The sequence below is a fragment of the Oncorhynchus kisutch genome, linkage group LG6 (assembly GCF_002021735.2).
Source record: "Oncorhynchus kisutch isolate 150728-3 linkage group LG6, Okis_V2, whole genome shotgun sequence".
Classification (NCBI taxonomy): Eukaryota; Metazoa; Chordata; class Actinopteri; order Salmoniformes; family Salmonidae; genus Oncorhynchus; species Oncorhynchus kisutch.
The window spans coordinates 35667297-35690861 of NC_034179.2; the positions used below are offsets into that span (position 1 = coordinate 35667297).

The 23565-nt window shown below is 42.4% G+C and overlaps 1 protein-coding gene across 1 annotated transcript in view; it reads left to right on the top strand.

Moving 5' to 3' along the window:
• The window catches only part of si:ch211-283g2.1 (sodium- and chloride-dependent GABA transporter ine), a 32035-nt gene extending 8851 nt beyond the window's left edge, over nucleotides 1-23184 (top strand). Inside the window, exons 4-13 of the mRNA XM_020485522.2 lie at nucleotides 6899-7031; nucleotides 7295-7429; nucleotides 14130-14233; nucleotides 14416-14540; nucleotides 14764-14876; nucleotides 18595-18735; nucleotides 19364-19463; nucleotides 19537-19637; nucleotides 19830-19997; nucleotides 22164-23184. Of these exons, the coding sequence (XP_020341111.1) occupies nucleotides 6899-7031; nucleotides 7295-7429; nucleotides 14130-14233; nucleotides 14416-14540; nucleotides 14764-14876; nucleotides 18595-18735; nucleotides 19364-19463; nucleotides 19537-19637; nucleotides 19830-19997; nucleotides 22164-22292 (1249 nt within the window). The 3' untranslated portion in view covers nucleotides 22293-23184. The remainder of the gene's footprint in view (nucleotides 1-6898; nucleotides 7032-7294; nucleotides 7430-14129; nucleotides 14234-14415; nucleotides 14541-14763; nucleotides 14877-18594; nucleotides 18736-19363; nucleotides 19464-19536; nucleotides 19638-19829; nucleotides 19998-22163) is intronic.
• The last annotated feature ends 381 nt before the right edge of the window (nucleotides 23185-23565 follow it).

Sequence of the window (23565 nt, forward strand, 5' to 3'; positions counted from 1 at the left end):
TGGCCAAGATGTTCAAATGTTCATAAATGACCAGCATGGTCGAATAATAATAAGGCAGAACAGTTAAAACTGGAGCAGCAGCACAGTCAGGTGGAAGTTGAAACTGGAGCAGCAGCATGGCCAGGTGGACTGGGGACAGCAAGGAGTCATCATGTCAGGTAGTCCTGGGGCATGGTCCTAGGCATGGCCCTATGCGTTACTTGCAACTGGAAAGCTTGTTGTTGCTCGCTAGTCAGTGAATGGCTTTTCACTGCAGAATTAATTTGTTGTCAGATTTACCTCTCTGCTTGATAACATTTTTCTTACCCCAGGCACCGGTAATGAGTTCAATAGTATGTTTAGCAGTGACTACATGCATTGCTAAGTGAGCAGAATTAAATTCCACTCTCAATGCGGCTTGAAATATCTCCACCATGTGGAGTGCTGGCCCACCACCCCTGCAATACCAGTTTTTGCGGTGGGTTTCAACCCTGCCATCAAAGCGGAGGTACAAATTCCCACATCTTCATTAAAATGATCTGCTAGTGGCAGATTGGTGCGCAACGTGTCTTCCATCCTATCAACGTACTAACGTACACCCTCATTTTGACTCTGAGTGCATCTACTAATTTTGCTAAGCTCAGGGCGGAAACAAAATATTTCCAATATCTGTCACAAATAATTACATTTGTTCTTGCAAGGTTGCTTGGTCACATGCCACACAAGCGGACGACCAGGCGAGAGCAGGGTAGTTTCCGACTAATTGTGCCAACATTGCTCTTGGCAATAGGGAACGGACAACATGATCATAATCACCAGCATGGAATCCAAAAACTCATCCCTGATTCCTTAGGAAACGGATAAATTCCTGATCCTCTTTAACCGGGACAGGTGCTTCTTTCATTATGCTAAGCATTTCAACAATACTCAGCGGCTGGTGTTGGTGTTTAATTTGGTGTCGTGTTATAGGTTGGCCATCTTGCAGTATGGGGTTCCCTCCCTCTGGGAGTATCAGCCCGGGGTAATAAGTCATCGCAACTGCATGAGTACGAACCAGGCGCACCTCTCTATGGTTTCCAGGGTCCTTTGGAGCTATGATCCAGTCCAGGACAACTATGTCCCTGCATATGACCCTGCATATCTTTATTTTGAGCTTTATCGGTTCTACTTTTCTGTTGATAAAACACCAACATCAAAACGCTTGTATATATTGAGCTTGCGATTTGTCATTGATGCCATTGTGCCATGCCACAACAGCATCTCTGATTTCTGTATCTGATAGGAATTTTCCATCAACATGGAAATGATGACCAATTTTATCCAATTTGCTAAATTTTCCCCATACTCGAACCGAATTGGTTGGATGTTTGTGATATTTTTTTAGAGCATCCATGGCTTTGCTAAATTTTTCCTCTTCTTTTCCCCCTTTTACGGGAGTGTGAGACACCATGGATGCCATTTCAACGCTGGTTATTTCTGCTCCTCTCTTGACGGTGTATAGGGTGTTTTAGATTTCTTCACTCACGTCTCTATTACACGCCCTCTATTAACACATTCGGTTTCTAATAACTTCTTAATGCCACGGTTCTTGTACAGTCTCATTATTGACAGACACTAATGCCAGAAATCGCCTATACCCCACTCCGGGTATTAATTTATCAGGTATTACCAACCGACAGAGACTTTCGGCATGGACTACTTTTCTACAACCAAACATATAGTATATGGATGTGCTAATTTCTCCGAATACCACATAGACTACAGACACCTAAACAGACTCCAACCTCTAATCTAACCTAATTCCTCCTAAGCACATAGTGCCCGCATATATCCAGTCTAACCTACTGTATTAGGGGCTAAACCATCCTAGGCACACAGTACCCGCAGTGCCTAGTCTAACCTATTAGGGGGCTAAACCCTTATACAGTGGGCCTATTGAATAAACTCAGGCTTTCAGGTCTGTATCCTTTAATTTGCTTTAGAGACATGCCCCAAGAGATTTACAGTTATTCACATTCAAGTTCTGTTTTTTGTCTTATTTCTTGTTTGTTTCACCCCCCCAAAAAATGTACATCTTCAAAGTGGTAGGCATGTTGTGTAAATCAAATGATACAAACCCCCCAAAAATCTATTTTAATTCCAGATTGTAAGGCAACAAAACAGCACAAGCCACAGTATATTTATCACCTTCTAATAGGCGTTGTCAACTCCTTACACATCTAGACAACCAATACATCTCTGTTGCTAGGCAGGAATTTAATTGGTTCCTCTCACTGGTGTCGTCATTGCACTGCCTGTTACACTTCCAAACCCACAAAGGTTTTAGTATGTGTCAGATAGTACTGCAGTAGGAGAGTCATTTGCTTTATCTTGGCCAGGTTGCAGTTGTGAATGAGAACTTGTTCTCAACTAGCCTACCTGGTTAAATAAAGGTGAAATAAAAAATAAAAACATAACAATTGTGGTGGGCCTCTCTGGCCCCCTCCCAGAGGTTTCTTCTCACTTCATCTGTTGATTTGACCTCGAGACGCAATCCTTTCTCCCTAGTTATGCAGCCGGCCTGCCTTATCAGAGACTAACAATGGCCTTTCACCTCTCTCATCAGAAACATGGAACAGAATATGAAGCTTCTACTCTCAGTAACTTTCCATATTCCTAGTTCCCATCTACCCTTCATTGACCCCAACATATACAGTACCAATCAAAAGTTTGGACACACCTACTCATTCAAGGGTTTTTCTTTATTTTTTTACTATTTTTTACATTGTACAATAATAGTGAAGACATCACAACTATGAAATAACACATATGGAATCATGTAGTAACCAAAAAAGTGTTAAATAAATGTTACAGGAATTAAATTCCTCTGTTTTAATAACCAATTAAAATTAATCACTCTGTCAATTCATAAGAGGTTGTAAGACCCTTATTGGTATAAAATGGACAGAGACCAGCCTTTGAAATCAACCAGCTGCGTTTATTCTCGTGAGTACTGCCCATTACACATTTTACCACAGGTTATAAACTGAAAATGACATCATTAGTTTCAGTACTAGCCCATGTCATCTCCGCTGTAGTACAATGGCTGTATGGTTCTCACATGTCTCTCCCTATTTAAGATAATATATGACCGAGCCAAGGTCATGCTTGTGTAGATAAGCCTTCTAGCCAGACTGGCTATAAGTTCATTCATTTCTACCATGGTACAGACAGTCATTGTTCTAATTCTTGATTATATTTACACACATTATATTCAGTACTAGGATTAAAAAGAAAATTCATACATATACAGTAACATAATAGTATTCTGATTAGTCCGTCCTGATTGAAATGTATACATAATTAGTCATCATTGATGAAAATGCCCTTAACAATAAATCAAAATATTTGCCTTGATGCCAACTTTGCACACTCTGCTTTTCAAGCTCTGTCAAGTTGGTTGTTGATCATTGCCGACTTAAGAAAGAACTGTAACTAGGCCACTAAGGAACAAAAACAAAAACAGCCCTATCTGGTGCAAAACACAGAGACAGGAACAATCACCCACAAACACACAGTGAAACCCAGGCTACCTAAATATGGTTCCCAATCAGAGACAATGACTAACACCTGCCTCTGATTGAGAACCATATCAGGCCAGACATAGAAATAGACAAACAAGACATCCAACATAGAATGCCCACTCAGATCACACCCTGACCAACCAAAACATAGAAACATACAAAGCAAACTATGGTCAGGGTGTGACAGTACCCCCCCCCCCCCAAGGTGCGGACTCCGGCCGCAAAACCTGAACCTATTGGGGAGGGTCTGGGTGGGCATCTGTCCGTGGTGGCGGCTCTGGTGCTGGACGTGGCCCCCACTTCACCGTAGTCTTAGTCCCCCACCTTGTCCGCTTCCGTGGCCTCCTAGCCACCCCACTGGACTGAGGGGCGGCAGCTCGGGACAGAGGGGCGGCAGCTCGGGACAGAGGGGCGGCGGCTCGGGACAGAGGGACGGCGGCTCGGGACAGAGGGGCAGGGGCTCGGGACAGAGGGGCGGGGGCTCGGGACAGAGGGGCTGGAGACTCCGGCAGCAGCGCCGGACAGGCGGGAGACTCCGGCAGCAGCGCCGGACAGGCGGGAGACTCCGGCAGCAGCGCCGGACAGGCGGGAGACTCCGGCAGCAGCGCCGGACAGGCGGGAGACTCCGGCAGCAGCGCCGGACAGGCGGGAGAGGAGGAAGGATCCGGCAGCGCTGGACAAGCGGGAGCCCCTGTAAGGATGAGCCGGAGAGACAGCTTGGTGCGGGGGGCTGCCACCGGAGGGCTGGTGCGTGGAGGTGGTGACGGATAGACCGGACCGTGCAGGCGCACTGGAGCTCTTGAGCACCGAGCCTGCCCAACCTTACCCGGTTGAATGGTCCCGGTCGCCCTGCCAGTGCGGCGAGGTGGAATAGCCCGCACTGGGCTATGCAGGCGAACCGGGGACACTGTGCGCAAGGCTGGTGCCATGTAAGCCAGCCCAAGGAGACGCACTGGAGACCAGATGCGTAGAGCCGGCTTCATGGCACTTGGCTCAATGCCCACTCTAGCCCGGCCGATACGCGGAGCTGGAATGTACCGCACCGGGCTATGCACCCGCACTGGGGACACCGTGCGCTTCACAGCATAACACGGTGCCTGCCCGGTCTCTCCAGCCCCCCGGTAAGCACAGGAAGTTGGCGCAGGTCTCCTATCTGGCTTCACCACACTTCCTGTGTGCCTCCCCCCAATACATTTTTGGGGCTGACTCTCGGGCTTCCATCCAAGCCGCCGTGCTGCCTCCTCATACCAGCGCCTCCCCGCCTTCACCGCCTCCAGCTCTTCTTTGGGGCGGCGATATTCTCCAGGCTGTGCCCAGGGTCCTTTACCATCCAACTCATCCTCCCATGTCCATTCCTCTTTTCGCTGCTGTTGCTGTTGCCCGTTACCACGCTTGGTCCTGTTGTGGTGGGTGATTCTGTAACGGCTTTCTTTAGGTGAAGTAGAGGCGGACCAAAATGCAGCGTGGTGGTTATTCATGTTCTTTAATAAAGACACTAGACATGAATAAACTAACAAAAACAATAAACGTGGAAAACCAAAAACAGCCCTATCTGTTTCTGTCTCTGTGTTTTGCACCAATCACCCACAAACACACAGTGAAAACCAGGCTACCTAAATATGGTTCCCAATCAGAGACAATGACTAACACCTGCCTCTGATTGAGAACCATATCAGGCCAGACATAGAAATAGACAAACAAGACATCCAACATAGAATGCCCACTCAGATCACACCCTGACCAACCAAAACATAGAAACATACAAAGCAAACTATGGTCAGTGTGTGACACCCAGTGTCAATTGGAAAGCAGACTGAACCAGGTTTTCCTCTAGGATTTTGCCTGTGCTTAGCTCTATTCCATTTCTTTTTATTTAAAAAACTCCCTAGTACTTGACGATGACAAGCATACCCATAACATGATGCAGGCACCACCATGCTTGAAAATATGAAGAATGGTACTCAGTGATGTGTTGTGTTGGATTTGCCACAAACATAACACTTTGTATTCAGGACATAAAGTTAATTTCTTTGCCACATTCTTTTCAGTTTTACTTGCGTTTTTGAAGGCAGAATGCATGGGAATATTTTTATTCGGCACATGCTTCCTTCTTTTCACTCTGTCATTTAGGTTAGTTTTGTGGAGTATCTACAATGTTGTTGATCCATCCTCAGTTTTCTCCTATCACAGCCATTAAACTCTGTAACTGTTTTAAAATTCCCATTGGCCTCAAGGTAAAATCCCTGAGCGGTTTCCTTCCTTCTCCGGCAACTGAGCTAGGAAGGTCACCTGTATCTTTTTGGTGACAGGGTGTATTGATACACCATCCAAAGCATAATTAATAACTTCACCATATTCAAAGGGATATTCAGTGTCTGCTTTTTTATTTTTACACATCTAACAATAGGTGCCCTTCTTTACGAGGCATTGTAAAACCGCCCTGGTCTTTGTGGTTGAATCTGTGTTTTAAATTTACTGCTCTACTGAGGGACCTTACAGCTAATTGTATGTGTTGGGTACAGAAATTAGGAAGTCATTCAAAAATCATGTTCAACACTATTATGGTACACAGACATTATTAATGCACATAGACAGCAAATTGTACTCCTGAACTTATTTAGGCTTGCCATAACAAAGGGGTTGAATACTTATTGACTTCTTGACATTTCAGCTTTTAATTTTGTATTAATTTGTAAAAATTCTGAAAACATCATTCCACTTTGACATTAAGGGGTATTGTGTGTAGGCTGTAACAAAACATGTGGAAACATTCAAGGGGTGTGAATACTTTCTGAAGGCACTGTATGAAAATACCCTCAAACAAAATATGATATTCTGTACTGTCTCCTCATATAAACATTTGATGTCAAATCCCAAGTGCTGGAATATAATGAGCCAATTAAAAGTTTTATATTCACTGTATTCCAGGTGAATTTGACCTATGACATAATCTCATTCCACATCACATAAATGTGCAGACACAATCAGTGATTTGATTAATTAGGTAAAACTACCTGATCTATGGTGACCATTGGGGGGGGGGGGGGGGGGGTCACTTAATAATCAGGTTAAAGGTCATTATTACTCAAATAAACAATCCAACCTGAATCAAGTGAAATGTTTATGGCTGAGCAGCGGTTTTGTGATCAATATAACTTAGATTATTGGCATCAAAGCTGTTGTTTGTGTCTCTGTGTGTGTTATGTGTGTGGCGGTAGGCTTGAGGTTAAAGAAGCAGACTGGGAGCTGGAGGGTTGCCGGTTTTAACCCCCGGGATGCTTGCGGGGAGATCTGCAGGGAGTGAGCTGGCAGCCTTGGGTACTGTGACAGCAAAAAATAAAGCAAATGTGTTGTAGTTATAGGATGCTGGAGAGGACAGGGGGAGTGGAGGAGAGCGGGGTGCTGCGATGGGAACTCTTTCTCCTGCTCCTTTTGGCCTGGATCCTCCTCTACTTCTGCATCTTTAAGGGGGTCAAGTCAACAGGGAAGGTAAAAGAGAGAGAAAGAGACAGATAGACATGCTGACACAGAGAGAGAGATCAGGACTAGTTCTATGATATGCTTTCCAAGTAAAAAAAGATGAGTGAGTAAATGTTCTTATCTCTGTTCAGTAATTTTTTACTCTTACGTCGACATAACATTTGGCTATTTTACATTGATTCAGAGTTAGTCCACGTTTTTGTTGATTTTTGGCCATTGTGAACATTTTATAATATCATATTTTTACTACTATTTCTGTGTGTCTCCTCCAGGTGGTATACTTCACGGCTCTCTTCCCATATGTCATCCTGTTAGCTCTGTTGATTAACAATGTCCAGCTCCCAGGAGCTATGGAAGGCATCAGCTTTTTCATCGTGCCAAACTGGGAGAAACTCCTGGAGTTGGAGGTAAGAAGACTGAGGTACAGGCCCGATCCCTAACCTTGAAGGCAAAGTTTGCTTTTTTACAACCAAATCTCTCTTTTTGATGTAAATGATATGTTATAGAAGGGTCCAGAACATTTTTTCTCTCGATTTCACTTGTTTTTGAGAAACTTAAAAAAATACTTTCCCCCTTTTTTATTATAATACATTTTTTACTCCCTTTTTCATGATATCCAATTGGTAGTTACAGTCTTGTCCCATCACAACAACTCCCGTACGGACTAGGGGAGAGGCGAAGGTTGAGAACCGCGCAACCTTCAAAACACAACCCAGCCAAGCTGACACAATTCCGCTTCAGCCGGAAGCCAGCCGCACCACTGTGTCGGAAGAAACGCTGTACACCTGGCCACCATGTCAGCGTGCATTGCACCCGACCCTCCACCGAAGTCGCTGGTGCGTGATGGGACAAGAACATCCCTGCCGGCCCAACCCTCCCCTAACCCGGACGACGCTGGGCCAATTGTGCACCGCCCTATGGGTGTCCCGGTCACAGCCGGCTGCAACAGAGCCTGGACTCGAACCAGGATCTCTAGTGGCACAGCTAGCACTGTTTTTGAGAAACTAGTGATTCACTTCCCCAATCAAAAGCCTGGATTAACATGGGGTTGGTGCTACCGCATACAGGGCTATCGCAGAGATTGTGTACACATGAAATTATTATTTTGAGCTTTATCCGCACCATTCTCTGTGTAGCCTGCTACTAAAATCTCATAATAAAATGGAATATAAAGTTGCGGATTAAGTTCGGAATGACACATCTACTGACCTGCATCACTATACTGAGAGCTTTTCCGTTTCTAAAATGACGCATTTGGGTGTTTCTGGAACCTCTGTTTAATTTTTTTTCGGAACCCCCTGTACTGCACAATGAGGATTATGAAGTGAGTCGCTGGTTTGGCTAAACATAACCCGAAACACAACCAAAACAAACTGCAAATGCGTCCAACGAGTTTGTATTCACAAGCTTGATGTAGTCATTGTGTGCAAGGAATACAGTATCAAACACTAAAGCTTAGACTGCATTTATACACTATAAGCACATTTTTCTAAATACTTATGACCTCTTCAAATGTGGGGATTAGATACATAAAGTGATTTAATTTCTAAGTTTTGAGCCAAATAAAAAAAAGTAGCTTAACTGTCCAAATAAACTCAGCAAAAAAAGAAACGTCCTCTCACTGTCAACTGCGTTTATTTTCAGCATCCATAACGTGTGTTAGTATTTGTTAGTACACCTGCAAGTTCACAGACATTTCTGGGGGGAATGGCCCTAGCACTCACCCTCCGAGCCAACAGGTCCCAGACGTGCTCAATGGGATTGAGATCCGGGCTCTTCGCTGGCCATGGCAGAACACTGACGTTCATGTCTTGCAGGATATCACGCACAGAAGGAGCATTATGGCTGGTGGCATTGTCATGCTGGAGGGTCATGTCAGGATGAGCCTGCAGGAAAGGTACCACTTGAGGGAGGAGGGTGTCTTCCCTGTAACGCACATCGTTGAGATTGCCTGCAATGACAACAAGCTCAGTCCGATGATGTTGTGACACACCACCCCAGACCATGACGGACCCTCCACCTCCAAATCGATCCCGCTCCAGAGTACAGGCCTCGGTGTAACGCTCATTCCTTCGACGATAAACGCAAATCCAACCATCACCCCTGGTGAGACAAAACCTCGACACGTCAGTGAAGAGCCCTTTTTGCCAGTCCTGTCTGGTTCAGCGACGGTGGGTTTGTGCCCATAGGCGACGTTGTTGCTGGTGATGTCTGGTGAGGACCTGCCTTACAACAGGCCTACAAGCCCTCAGTCCAGCCTCTCTCAGCCTATTGAGGACAGTCTGAGCACTGATGGAGGGATTTTGCGTTCCTGGTGTAACTCGGGCAGTTGTTGTTGCCATCCTGTAGCTGTCCTGCAGGTGTGATGTTTGGATGTACCGATCCTGTGCAGGTGTTGTTACACGTGGTCTGCCACTGCGAGGACGATCAGCTTTCCATCCAGTCTCCCTGTAGCGCTGTCTTAGACGTCTCACAGTACGGACAGTGCAATTTATTGCCCTGGACACATCTGCAGTCCTCATTCCTCCTTGCATCATGCCTAAGGCACGTTCACACAGATGAGCAGGGACCCTGGGCATCTTTCTTTTTGGTGTTTTTCAGAGTCAGTAGAATGGCCTCTTTAGTGTCCTAAGTTTTCATTACTGTGACCTTAATTGCCTACGGTCTGTAAGCTGTTAGTGTCTTAATGTCCGTTCCACAGGTGCATGTTCATTAATTGTTTATGGTTCATTGAACAAGCATTGGAAACAGTGTTTAAACCCTTTACAATGAAGATCTGTGAAGTTATTTGGATTTTTACAAATTATCTTTGAAAGACAGGGTCCTGAAAAAGGGACTTTTCTTTTTTTGCTGAGTACATACAGTACGGTGTTAAGTGTATGAGTTACATGAGCTACTTCAATGAGCAATGAAGAGGTACAATATAGGCTACACCCTGGGGTAAGTGTATACATTGAGCAGTATAGTAGCAACAGTTGTGATGTGTGTGTGGGCATGAATGAGTATACAAACCATAAAAGACACCTTCCTAATATTGAATTGCACCCTCCCCCTTTTGCCCTCAGAACAGCCTCAATTCTTCGGGGGATGTGCTCTACAAGGTGTTGAAAGTGTTCCACAGAGATGCTGACCCATGCTGACTTTAATGCTTCACACAGTTTGGGTGGTGGACTATTCTTGATACACACAGGAAATTGTTGAGCGTTCAAAGGCACACATTGTTAGATCTCCGAGCGGTTTCCCAAAACCACCATTAGATGCTTCTTTTGTCCTGTGATTGGACATTAGGCCATGTAGCCCTTTTCAGCCTAGCTTGGAGTCCTACTTTCCTTTCTTTTCTTTGTCACCACCGTTGCCTCAGATCATCTCTGCCAGGAGCAACAGGTATAAGGCCGCTGTGCAGAGAAGAAAGGAGCAAATGTAGTATTCCAGGTCTGGGATGCTGAGAAATTGGTGTGTAGCTTTCGATTCTTGATCCAGAAGTGTTTGTCAGTCGTAGGAAATTATTGCACGAACATTCTGAGCAAACAAAGTACTAATTTAATAAAAAAATTGCTAGACTAGACTTAACATAGTAAATGTAAATCTGGTTACTTAAGGCAAAAACAAAAGGAGGGTGGTTTGTCAGGGTGGATGGTTAGGTATATAACGTGAAGTCTAGCAACCCAAAGGTTGCGTGTTCGAATCTCATCATGGACGACTGTAGCATTTTAGCTTATTAGCAACTCTGCAGCTATTTCTTTGCTACTTCCCAACTACTTAGCATGTTAGCTAACCCTTCCATTAACCCTTTTAGCTAACCCTTCCCTTATCCCTTTAACCTGACTTCTAACCTTAACCCCAACCCCTAAAGCTAGTTAACATTAGCATCAGCCACCTAGCTAACTTTAGCAACAACAAATTGGAATTTATAACATATCATACGTTTGGAAATTTGTAATATATTGTATGTTTTTCAAATTCATAACATATTGTACGAATTGCAATTCGTAACATATTACACAAAATGGATTATGGATTAATACATACCATATGAAATGTAACATGTCTTACTAAATGGAGTGTCATAGATATAGGTACTGAATAATATGAAGTGCTTTGAGACCACATTTAATCTCACAATATCCCAGTCTGTTGTCCCCACTTGCTTCAAGATATCCACCATAGTTCCTGTACAAAAGAAAGCAAAGGTAACTGAACTAAATGTCATAATGAAGTGCTTTGACTAGTTAACTAGGCTAGTTAAGGCTAACTTTGACTAGGCTAGTTAAGCACCATATCACCTCCACCTTATTCGGCACCCTAGACCCGCTACAATTCGCATATCGCCCCAATAGATCCATGGACGATGCAATCGCAATTGCACTGCACACTGCCCCATCCCACTTGGACAAGAGAAATACCTACAGTGCATTTGGCAACTATTCAGACTCCTTGAGTTTCTCCTCATTTTGTTATGTTTCAGCATAATTCTAAAATGTATTAAATAATTTCCCCCTCATATATCTACCACAATACCCCATAATGACCAAGCAAAAACAGGTTTTTTGAATTTTTTCCAAATTTATAAGAAAAAACTGATATCACATTTTACGTAACTATTCAGACCCTTTACTCAGTACTTTGTTGAAGCCCCTTCGACAGCGATTACAGCCTCGAGTCTTCTTGGGTATGACGCTACAAGCTTGACACACCTGTATTTGGGGAGTTTCTCCTGTTGTTCTCTTCAGATCCTCTCAAGCTCTGTCAGGTTGGATGGGGAGCTTCGCTGCACAGCTATTTTCAGGTCTCTCCAGAGATGTTAGATCGGGTTCAGGTCTGGGCTCTGTCTGGGCCACTCAAGGACATTCAGAGACTTGTCCCAAAGCCACTCCAGCGTTGTCTTGGCTGTGTGCTTAGGGTCATTGTCCTGTTGGAAGTTGAACCTTCGCCCCAGTCTGAGGTCCTGAGCGCTCTGGAGCAGGTTTTCATCAAGGATCGCTCTGTACTTTGCTCTGTTCATCTTTCTGACTAGTCTCCCAGTCCCTGCCATGATGCTGCCACCACCATGCTTCACCGTAGGGATGCCAGGTTTCCTTCAGATGTGACGCTTGGCATTCAGGCCAAAGAGTTCAATCTTGGTTTCATCAGACCATAGAATCTTGTTCTTCATGGTCGGAGAGTTCTTTAGGTGCATTTTGGCAAACTCCAAGCGGACTGTCATGTGCCTTTTACTGAGGGGTGGCTTCCGCCTGGCCACGCTAAAGGCCTGATTGGTGGAGTGCTGCAGAGATGGTTGTCCTTCTGGAAGGTTTTCCACAGAGGAACTCTTTCAGAGAGACTATCAGGTTCTTGGTTACCTCCCTGACCCAGGTCCTTCTCCCCCGATTGCTCAGTATGGCCGGGCAGCCAGCTCTTGTATGGTCTTGGTGGTTCTAAACTTCTTCCATTTAAGAATGATGGAGGCCACTGTGTTCTTGCCGACCGTCAATGCTGCAGACATTTTTTGGTAGCCCCAGATGTGTGCCTGACACAATCATATCTCGGAGCTCTACGGACAATTTCTTCAACCTCATGGCTTGGTTTTTGCTCTGTCAACTGTGTTACCTTATATAGACAGGTGTGTGCCTTTCCAAATCATGTCCAATCAATTGAATTTACTATAGGTGGACTCCAATCAAGTTCTAGAAACATCTCAAGGATGAATGGAAACAGGATGCACCTGAGCTCAATTGCGAACTCATTGCAAAGGGTCTGAATACTTATGTAAATAAGGTATTTCTGTTTTTGCTTTGTCATTATGGTGTATTGTGTGTAGATTTATGAGGATTTTTTTTATTTAATACATTTTAGAATAAGGCTGTAACATAACAACATGTGCAAAAAATCAAGGGGTCTGAATACTTTCTGAATGCACTGTATATACATGATACAGTATGTACACTGAACAAAAGTATAAACGCAAAATGTAAAGTGTTTGTCCCATGAGCTAAAATAAAAGATCCCAGAAATGTTCCATACTCATAAAATGCTTATTTCTCTCACATAATTTTGTGCACACATTTGTTTACATCCCCGTTAGTGAGCATTTTATCCTTTGTCAAGATAATACATCCACCTGACTGGTGCGGCATATCAAGAAGCTGATTAAACAGCATGATAATTACAGAGGTGCACCTTGTGCTGGGGACAATAAAATACCATTTAAAAATGTGCAGTTTGGTCACACAACACAATGCCACAGATGTCTCAAGTTTTGAGGGAGCGTGCAATTGTCATGATGACTGCAGGAATGTCCACCAGAGCTGTTGCCAGAGAATTCAATGTTCCTTTCTCTACTATAAACTTCCACCAATGTAATTTTAGAGAATTTGGCAGTACGTCCAAATGGCCTCACAACCGCAGACCCACGGGTAACCACACCAGCCCAGGACCTCCACATCCGGCTTCTTCACCTGTGGGATCATTTGAGGGGGATGCTGAGAAGGATTTCTGTCTGTAATAAATCCCTTTTGTGGGGAAAAACGAATTCTGATTGGCTGGGCCTGGGTCCCCAGTGGGTGGGCATGGCTCCCAAGTGGGTGGGCCTATGCCTGGGCTGCGCCCCTGCCCAGTCATGTGGAATCCATAGATTAGGGCCTGATGAATTTATTTCAATTGACTGATTTCCTTATTTGAACTGTAACTCAGCAAAATCTTTGAAATTGTTGCATGTTGCGTTTATATTGTTGTTTAGTATATATATTCCAGACATAGCTTTTTCTGATATTTAAATTGTATTTTTGGGGACTATTTGTGTTGCTTTTTTATTGCTAGGTATTACTGCACTGTTGGAGCTAGAAACACTAGCATTTCGCAAGCATTTCCAGTAAACTTTGATTTGATTTTAAATAAGCCATAGATAAGGATCTAAATCATATCAGGAAGAGAAGAGGGGTTCGGGAGGAGTTTTTGTGAAGACATGTCGAGGTCGGGTGCTGCTGGTAAAGAGCTTGGATGTGTAATGGTTAACTGCCATCTAGGGTGATTGTTAGGATAACATTGTTATTCTATCATTGTGGATGAGTTTTATGGTGCTATTGGAGGTACATTCCATTATTAGACGGAATTCCTTGTGTTTTGTTCCAGGTTTGGATCAACGCGGCAGCTCAGATCTTTAACTCCATTGGGATAGGCTTTGGCTCCCTCATGGCCATGTCCAGCTATAACAACTTCAACAACAACATATTAAAGTGAGAAGCTCATTTTGAGGAGAGTTTGTAGTCAGGTCAAATCAGTTAAAATTCCGTTCAAATATATTTTCACAATTTTACGGTGTCCATATTAGGTCAATCTCAGCAGGTGCTGTCCTAATATGGACACCGTACAGCATACTGGATTGATTCATCCATCACATCCCTTTTTCCCCCCACAGAGACACCCTGGCTATCTCCATCACCAACTCCCTGACCAGTATTCTGGCAGGTTTTGTCATCTTCTCGGCATTCGGCTACATGTCACATCTCCAGAACATACCTGTCAGTGAGCTGGCTGTAGATGGTGAGTTTTTTTGAGCAAACTAAAGATCATTTAGGGAGGGGAAATAATTTTGGACAGCTGACGCAAGACTACACATTTTCATTTAGGAAATGTACCATTTCTAGTTACTGTGCATGTATTTGAGGCAAAGCATACTAATTTCACCAAGATTGTTCCATAAAAGAGTTTAGACACCAAAGTCATAATAACAATGCATGTGTGTTCTGAATTATTTTGCATCTAGGTCCAGGACTGGTTTTTGTTGTTTACCCACAAGCCTTTGCAACGATGCCAGTGGCTCCGCTGTGGGCAATTCTGTTCTTCTTCATGCTCCTGTGCCTTGGGCTGGATAGCCAGGTAGCTAACTGTACATTACCTAACCTAAACCCACTGTCACATGATACTAAATACACTTTTCTCTACTTGAAACAGATGCATTTGTCCTCACGTTGTCTTTTTTATTTATTTAATTTGTACCTTTATTTAACTAGGCAAGTCAGTTAAGAACAAATTATTATTTTCATTGATGGCCTAGGAACAGTGGGTTAACTGTCTTTTTCAGGGGCAGAACCTTGTCAGCTCTAGGATTTAATCTTGCAACCTTTCTGTTACTAGGCTACCTGCTGCCGGTCACGTTCTCTTTGTTTGGCCACATGGTTAAATTAGGGTAATTACTATATATCTGTGAATACAATATCCAGTAAAATGTATAATCTTCTTTCACAAATGATTCCAGGAACCAAAAATATTTTTTTTAACTACAGCAGTTCCAGTTCCAATAGAAAGTAATGCAATGTCAAATCAAATCAAATTGTATTTGTCACATGTGCCGAACACAACCTTACTGTGAAATGCTTACTTACAAGCCATTAACCAACAATGCTGTTAAGAAAAATAAGATTTAAGAAAATATTTACTAAACAAAATATTTACTAAATAAAAATGTGAATAAAAAGGAGTAAAATAACAATAGGAGGCTATATACAGGAGGTACCGGTACCGAGTCAATGTGTGGGGGTACAGGTTAGCCGAGGTAATTGAGGTAATACAGTGGGGCAAAAAAGTATTTAGTCAGCCACCAATTGTGCAAGTTCTCCCACTTAAAAAGATGAGAGAGGCCTGTAATTTTCATCATAGGTACACTTCAACTATGACAGACAAAATGAGAGAAAAAAATCCAGAAAATCACATTGTAGGATTTTTAATGAATTTATTTGCAAATTATGGTGGAAAATAAATATTTGGTCAATAACAAAAGTTTATCTCAATACTTTGTTATATACCCTTTGTTGGCAATGACAGAGGTCAAACGTTTTCTGAAAGTCTTCACAAGGTTTTCACACACTGTTGCTGGTATTTTGGCCCATTCCTCCATGCAGATCTCCTCTAGAGCAGTGATGTTTTGGGGCTGTTGCTGGGCATCACAGACTTTCAACTCCCTCCAAAGATTTTCTATGGGGTTGAGATCTGGAGACTGGCTAGGCCACTCCAGGACCTTGAAATGCTTCTTACGAAGCCACTCCTTCGTTGCCCGGACGGTGTGTTTGGGATCATTGTCATGCTGAAAGACCCAGCCACGTTTCATCTTCAATGTCATTGCTGATGGAAGGAGGTTTTCACTCAAAATTACAGGCCTCTCTCATCTTTTTAAGTGGGAGAACTTGCACAATTGGTGGCTGACTAAATACTTTTTTACCCCACTGTATGTAGGGATACACCGATATTACATTTTTGGCCGATACCGATATCCAATATTTTCCTTGCCAAAAAAAAACCGATACCGATAGCCGATATTTTACATTTTAGCGGCCTTTTAAGCATTCTAGTACAGATAAATAGTTAAACACACACATGGACGCAGCGGTCTAAGGCACTGCATCTCAATGTAAGAGTCATCACTACAGTCCCTCGTTTGAATACAGGCTGTATCACATCTGGCAGTGATTGGGAGTCCCATAGGGCGGCGCACAATTGGCCAAGCGTCGTCTGGGTTTGGCCGTCATTGTAAATAAGAATTTGTTCTTAACTGACTTGCCTCATTAAATAAAGGTTACACACACACCACACTGACCAAAAAGTTATTTTGTTGGCATTTACGTATGTCCCCATTACCAGTAAAACATAACCAAAACCTATTTCTTTCACTTACTTGTGCTGTTTCGTTGTTCAGTCATTTCAGGATTTCATCACAAATGTCAAGCAGTGAAGTTTCAGCTCTGTCTGTCCATGGCCTCTCTTCCTTGGTGTGCACTGTCACTGTGTCCGTTTCTATCTTGTCCAGCTGTGTATGTAACATTTCATGTAAACCCTGTTTCTTGTCTGCATCAAAGTAGTGGTCCTTGTACCTAGCATCGAGCATGGAGGCGACACAGTAAAGAGGCTCAGAGAGAATGCCACCGAATCGTTTGTTCACAGCCTCAAGTACTTTTGTAAGTTTTAACCCCACGGTCTGTGTCGGCAGTTTTGTTGAGCAGGCGTTTGAATTCCTGCTGCAGACGCACAAACATGTTCTCAAATGCCATTGAAATGGCAGTAGCGGTATGAGAACCAGCACATTCTTGAGCATGCAATTCGGATTTCCTCAGTACGAAATCCTTGTCAACCCACTGTGCTGTCAGACTCGTCATGCTCATGGAGCTGACATTGCTGGTCAAAATGTCAGTCATGAAGCTAATAGCAGTGACGCCAATAGCAAGTAGCTCATAGATGTGCATTTCAACAATACTGTTTAACTCCGGTAGCGAAACATCTGAAAAATAGCGCCTACTTGGTAGTGTGTACCAGGGCTCGAGGTGCTTGACCAGTCGGCAAAAACCAACATCATACACAACAGTGAACGGTTGATTGTCAAGGGCAATGAATTACATCATCTTGGGGTTAATGGATTTCGCCTTTGAGTTGTCTTGCTGAAATGTTCTTACTCTTTCAAATGACTGCTCGACTTGAACTTGTTTATTTGTTGGATGTGTGCGCTTAGTATTTTTCTGCTTTTGTTCTGTGTAGCGCTATATTTTCGGTGCCTTTGCATGCATGTCAGCTTTGACATCGGTGCCTTTGCATGCATGTCAGCTTTGACATCGGTGCCTTTGCATGCATGTCAGCTTTGACATCGTTGCCTTTGCATGCATGTCAGCTTTGACATCGGTGCCTTTGCATGCATGTCAGCTTTGACATCGGGGCGATGTTGGCATTTTTAGCTAATATCATCCGATTCCGATATGCTCATCGATATACCGTGCATCCCTAGTAATATGCACATGTAGGTAGGGTTAAAGTGACAGCCTATCCTTCACATGCAGATAGTGATGCTTAGTTTTCAGTTTGTTTAGGTTTGTCCTACCTGCCAGGTTGAAAGGACAGTCACAAGACTCATTGCCATCCACCGATTGGCCTCATAAAACAGCCATTAAATGATGAGAAGAGAATGTCAAGATTCGAACTATTTTTTGACACAGATGAAAAAATGCCAAATCATTGTTACCAGATAGTTGCAGTAAGAAAGCCTTTATTATAAGTGTAAAACTAACAAGGACTCAATAATCCATGCTTTCTGTGAATGCAATAAAGTTATGGGCGGAGCTAGAAAGTTGGCTGTCAGAAGTATTACAGTGTAAATGTAAATGTCATCTGTCTGTCTGCATATTTCCAGACATGGAATATGGGAGTGTAGTGAGATACCCAATGGGCTGGACAATTCTCTTTTCATCACTCAACTTGAAAAAACGTATCCTGAAAATGTAGACATCAATCAATTTGCCATCATTAACACAATGGAAAAATCGAAAATATTTTTTATTGAAATAGCATGGGCGACTGAGAAAAACAAATAGGCACAATTTAAGGCCACGTGGCAAACAATATTGCAGGCACTAGGGATGGGGTTGTGAGTATGCGGGTCTGAGCAGATGTCGTTGTTTGTGTCCGTCTGTAATTTGTTGTTTGTATGTGTATGTTTGTATCTGGTGTGTACTTTATATGTACAAAAAATAAATATGCAAAAATACGTTATTATATTGGTATCTCCATGTTGTAATGTTACCATGTTATGACTTTAAAAAGTATATATATGTCTCAGTTTGCCATGGTGGAGGTGATGGCGACCAGCCTAATGGATGGGTTTGGAGGGCCCCTGATGAAGTTCCTGAGACACAAGGAGATGCTGGTGCTGGCAGTCTGCAGCACTGCCTTTCTGCTGGGAATACCCCATGTCATGCAGGTACCCTGGAGTGTATGCCTAGACCATATAGGTGTACACTCATCAGACAAATCCAGCACAGCAATAATCCAGGACAAGTAGTAGACTAGACTAGTAATAAAGTGCACTTAGGGTAATATAATTATACTCCACCAAAATGTACACTGTTAGATGAAATCGTGCTATATAGAACCAAAAAAGGATACAATTTTAATAATGTAGTGTGATTAATTCTTTATTAATCTCAGAAACTCAGAACTAAAATCGTATATACAGTAATTGCATCAGATGCTTGATTAGTTTCTAGGTGGAGATGTATGAGAAAAGGTACTAACAAGACTAGCTTAGTCTCCACCTTTTTAAATGCTAAATCTCAGCCAAAGTACCCCCTCCTTCCAAAAACAATTCCAAAAAATCATAGCTTGAAATCATTGCTTGAAAACCTTGCCCACACTTTAAGCACCACATTCACCCAACCCTGATACTTCTAAATAATCAGTGACAGAATGCCAAAGCACTGGAACTACTTTTACTCATTAGTCGTTGCATCCCAGATTATTTTAGCATATGTTACGTCATGAAACGTTCTGTCCACGAGAGATTAGTTATTTCTTACAGCTGGTATTAAATACGCTCTCTCTTTGACCAGGTGGGGATCTATGTATTCCAGCTGATGGACCACTACACGGCCATAGTGTCTCTCATGTTCCTGGCCTTCTTTGAGGTGCTGGCCATCTGCGGACTTTATGGTGAGACCAGTGTGTGTCTAACATATGCGTGTTAGTCATTACAGAAATGAAATTAATAAATTCATTCTGATAGGTGTGAGGAGGCTTTCGGCAAACTTAAAGGAGATGACAGGAAATAGGCCTAATATCTTCTTCAGAGTGTGCTGGATGTTTGTGGCTCCTCTTCTGATCACTGTGAGTCATCCTCATTCACCCTAACAGAACTATAGTGTCTACAAATAACTTGCCATACAGTTGACATTGTCAAATGTAAAAAAAAAAAAAAAAGAAAATGACAAGGGCATATCTGGTTTTGAGAGTAGGTATACTTTGAATGCAATTGATAAAGGTATTTGTATCATCCCTCTCTCTCCTCTGGTGCAACAGATTATCCTGGTGTTCACAATCATCCAGTTTAAACCAGCTCGCTATGAGGACTACGTGTATCCCCCGTGGGCTCAGGGGATTGGCTGGGTCATCGCTATGGCATCCATCATCTGGATCCCACTCGGAGCTCTTCACACACTGTGGGTTCTGCCAGGCTCCTTCACTGAGGTACTGTATTACTATCAATCTCTCTCTCTCTACCTATAGCATTATTTTGACCTTATTACAACACCTAGCAACCTTGTCAAGAGGTTCTGGATAGAGTGGGGCAGTATCCAGATTTTCATATCTTCATTCCGTCCTTCTCTCATCCCAGGACTTAAGGTATTGCCAGCTTAGTACACTTGGGGGCATAGAAAAATGCAAAAAAAGCCCATTGGGTGTCAATTACCAGAATGCAGAATTAGCACAATAATTGCAAATTTCCATGGAAGCTACAAGCTAAATATGCTAACAAACACAAACGAAAATAAACTAATTGCAAAGACAGGCAATCCAGCTCATAAAATGATACATATATTAGGTAGGTGCTACCGAATGTAATTTTTGGTGAGTTTGAACATTTGCACAATGTCTCTTATTCACTTGTAAATGAACAAAGTTTTAAGGAATGCTTGTCTGAAGGAAGAAAAGTACTGGTTCTGGAGAAGCTTGTGTACACGCTGAGTCTGTGTGGAGTCTGGAGTCGCTAGGGCAATGGGCCTGCCTGCTCTGCTCGGAGAAGAGGAGGACCAGATGAGCCGACAATGGAGAGGAGAAAAAACTCAAGGAAATCAAGATAGCAGTGGAAGCTGTACAGATTTCTCAAACATGGCAGAATGCTAACACTATATGATGATCCGTCTCCTTATTAATTCCACCACTTACTTGAATAACTAGCAAGTTAAACTTAGGGGACGCGTTAATGCAGAATTCTGTGTTTTTTACTCAGAAAAAAAGATAAAACGCATAAGAAATATCTTGCTGCGTTTTGTAAACGCATTATCTAAAATGCTTTATTGTAATTTCTGCTTGGCATCAGACTAATTTTGAGCTTTAGTTGCTCTTCTCCACTTGGATGAGAATTCACCAATGCATTCTATCAGCAGACAGCGCTCTGACTGATGTGTAGTATGGTGGTTAATTTCTTTACTATCAAATGAGGAGAGACAAACTTATCACACAAGTCAGAGTTATACTTAAACTAAATCTTTATTCACTTATTAATACGGGAACAGGTCAATACAACACACACACATAAAGTGAATCGATTGAGTGCTCTACGATAATAAGGGCTGGTCAATGAATCACCCTCAGATGATTCGTTGAGTGCCCTGAGACAAAGGCCTTTTATAGCCAAGATACACCCCCTTCAGTCTACATGACAAACAACAGATGTATGGAATGGGTCACAAGGTTAAGATTTGTATGAAAGTTAATTCACAGCAGACAGTATCTGCTGTAAAAACTGTTCTCATTGTGTAGACATCGTAAATCTCCTGTCATTGTTCAATCTCCAAGAGGCCCACTTTCAGTTCACACAGACACAATAGAGTTATAAGAACCCTATATTCTGTTGCATAAAACAACCATTTGATGCAATTACACTATTATAACATAATCTTGCATTTTTGCTCTCACAGTAGCTACTTTTCTCCAGCACTTTCGGTGTAGCCTGCTTTTCTCTGGTAAAATGCAAGATTAACAACAGGAAATGTAGCTGGCTACATTCTTTCTATGATAAACATAAGAAATATATATGGCCATCCATCATTTTGCAAAAAATACCAGCTTTTTCATTGTAAGCTCATTTCCTTGTGTGGCTGCCTGCCAAATAGCGTTGCACTTCTGTTGTCATCTGATGAAAATGAAGCTATTTTCTGCCGAATGTGTTGCACTAATTAATTTTCGGTGAAGGAAACTGAAGTTGCATGCCCCTGATCACTCTATTGAAGCTAAAAAACACTGACTTCCAATATAAAACACGACCCCTGTCAATACACAGCTGGACTCAACTGATCTGGGGAACTACGGTAAACTTCATAATGTGACAGGTGAAACGAAGAAAGCGATTTGCTTTATCTCCTAATGTATTGCACAAGTTGACTGCAGGTATTCACTTAAAAATTTGCTACAAATATTAACATTTATCGAAACACTTCAAAGAAATAGTTTCAATGGTATTGAAAAACCACCCCGGGGCTATTTCAAAATGCCCGAGTATATGGTATATATGGTCTACTGCCCAAGCCTAGTTCTGGTGTAATGGCTAAGCAAAGTTGTTGGACAGAATTAGTCCAAATTCAAATGTTGTTAAAGACTTCTAATAATAATGTCTTGTCTTCCTCCCCCCAGAGATTAGTAAAGTCAATCACCCCCTATGCACTGGAGAACGAGAGGAGAGGAGACACATACCCAAACATAGCAGTCATCAGCTCCTTAGGTAGAGAAACAGAGAAGCCTCACATTCAGACAAACCTCTGATACTGACTCTCCCTACTGATGGCCTCTGTACCAGCCTGGGATTCTGGGACTATGCTAGGCTTGGAGAGCCAGGTGAGGGTTCACTAAGGATGTCAATCCTGATTCACATTGGCACTGGGAACCACACTGTCCGTGGATGACGTGACAAAAACCGTCCAACAACATTCCTATTGGTGTTGTTTGGGACTTCTGCTCATGGGGAAGTGGGTTGTTCTCCTTCATGGAGTGAATGACAGATCTTTTAAAAACACTGTTATAGTCAATTATGTAATAACAAATAGAAGAAATGGGCCTGGACCCAAGAAGATTACCTAACTCTGCTTTGAAAGATCAGAATTGGTCATGAGTGGGTACTGGTACATGATGAATAGACCTTAACCTGTCCATATGTTGCACTGTCTGAACTTTGGTAATATGTTTTCTATATGTAGTCATGGATAACCAAAGTACAACGGTGTGAGAACGGTTAGTTATGGATGTTGTTGTTCTGCCCTTCAAGCATGTTAGCTTTCACTTGAGCAGCACCTTGTGGTTAAAACACAACTGAGGAGGTATTACATGTATTTCTAGAGTACCACAGTGAGTCATAATACCCATAAAACCTAGCAGTCAAACAAGGATATGGTTCAAATTGTTTTTCCACAGTTAATTTTTCCAATAGCGGATTTTAGAAACTGTGTTTTCATGTAGGCTTACCCTGACTGTGTAAACCTCACTGGGACATGGTGACTTTTATCAATATATTCACATGTATTACCCCCCAAAATGAAATGCCTTTTTAGCTGCTAATGTGGCTATCATAAAGAACTACACATGCCATAATGATCTGGATGGGACTCTTGATTAACTATCTGTTAGCAAAATTGTGTCATTAATAAATTGGAAAAATGTCTTTAAATTGACAAGTGTTACATTGCACAATACATGTTAGCAAAGGTGTCAGCTAGAGATGACATGCAGGAGCTTGCAGGAATTTGCATTTCTCTTTTAATGCTAATTAGCATTTTCAAATCAGAGTAATAGAGATGAATATATTGATAAAATTCACCTTGTCCGAGAGACGTTTACATGGTTATCAAAACATCACGTCAGAGTAATCCTACACAAAACACAGCCCTTATTTTAAGTGTTTCTAAAATTCCCTGTTGGAAAAATGAATGGTGGTAAAATGATTGGAACCATTTCCGGTTTACCGCTAGGTTTTATGGGTATTATGACACCACCACCATGGGGCTATATATTAGTAAAACATGTACAGTATGATGCAGTAGCT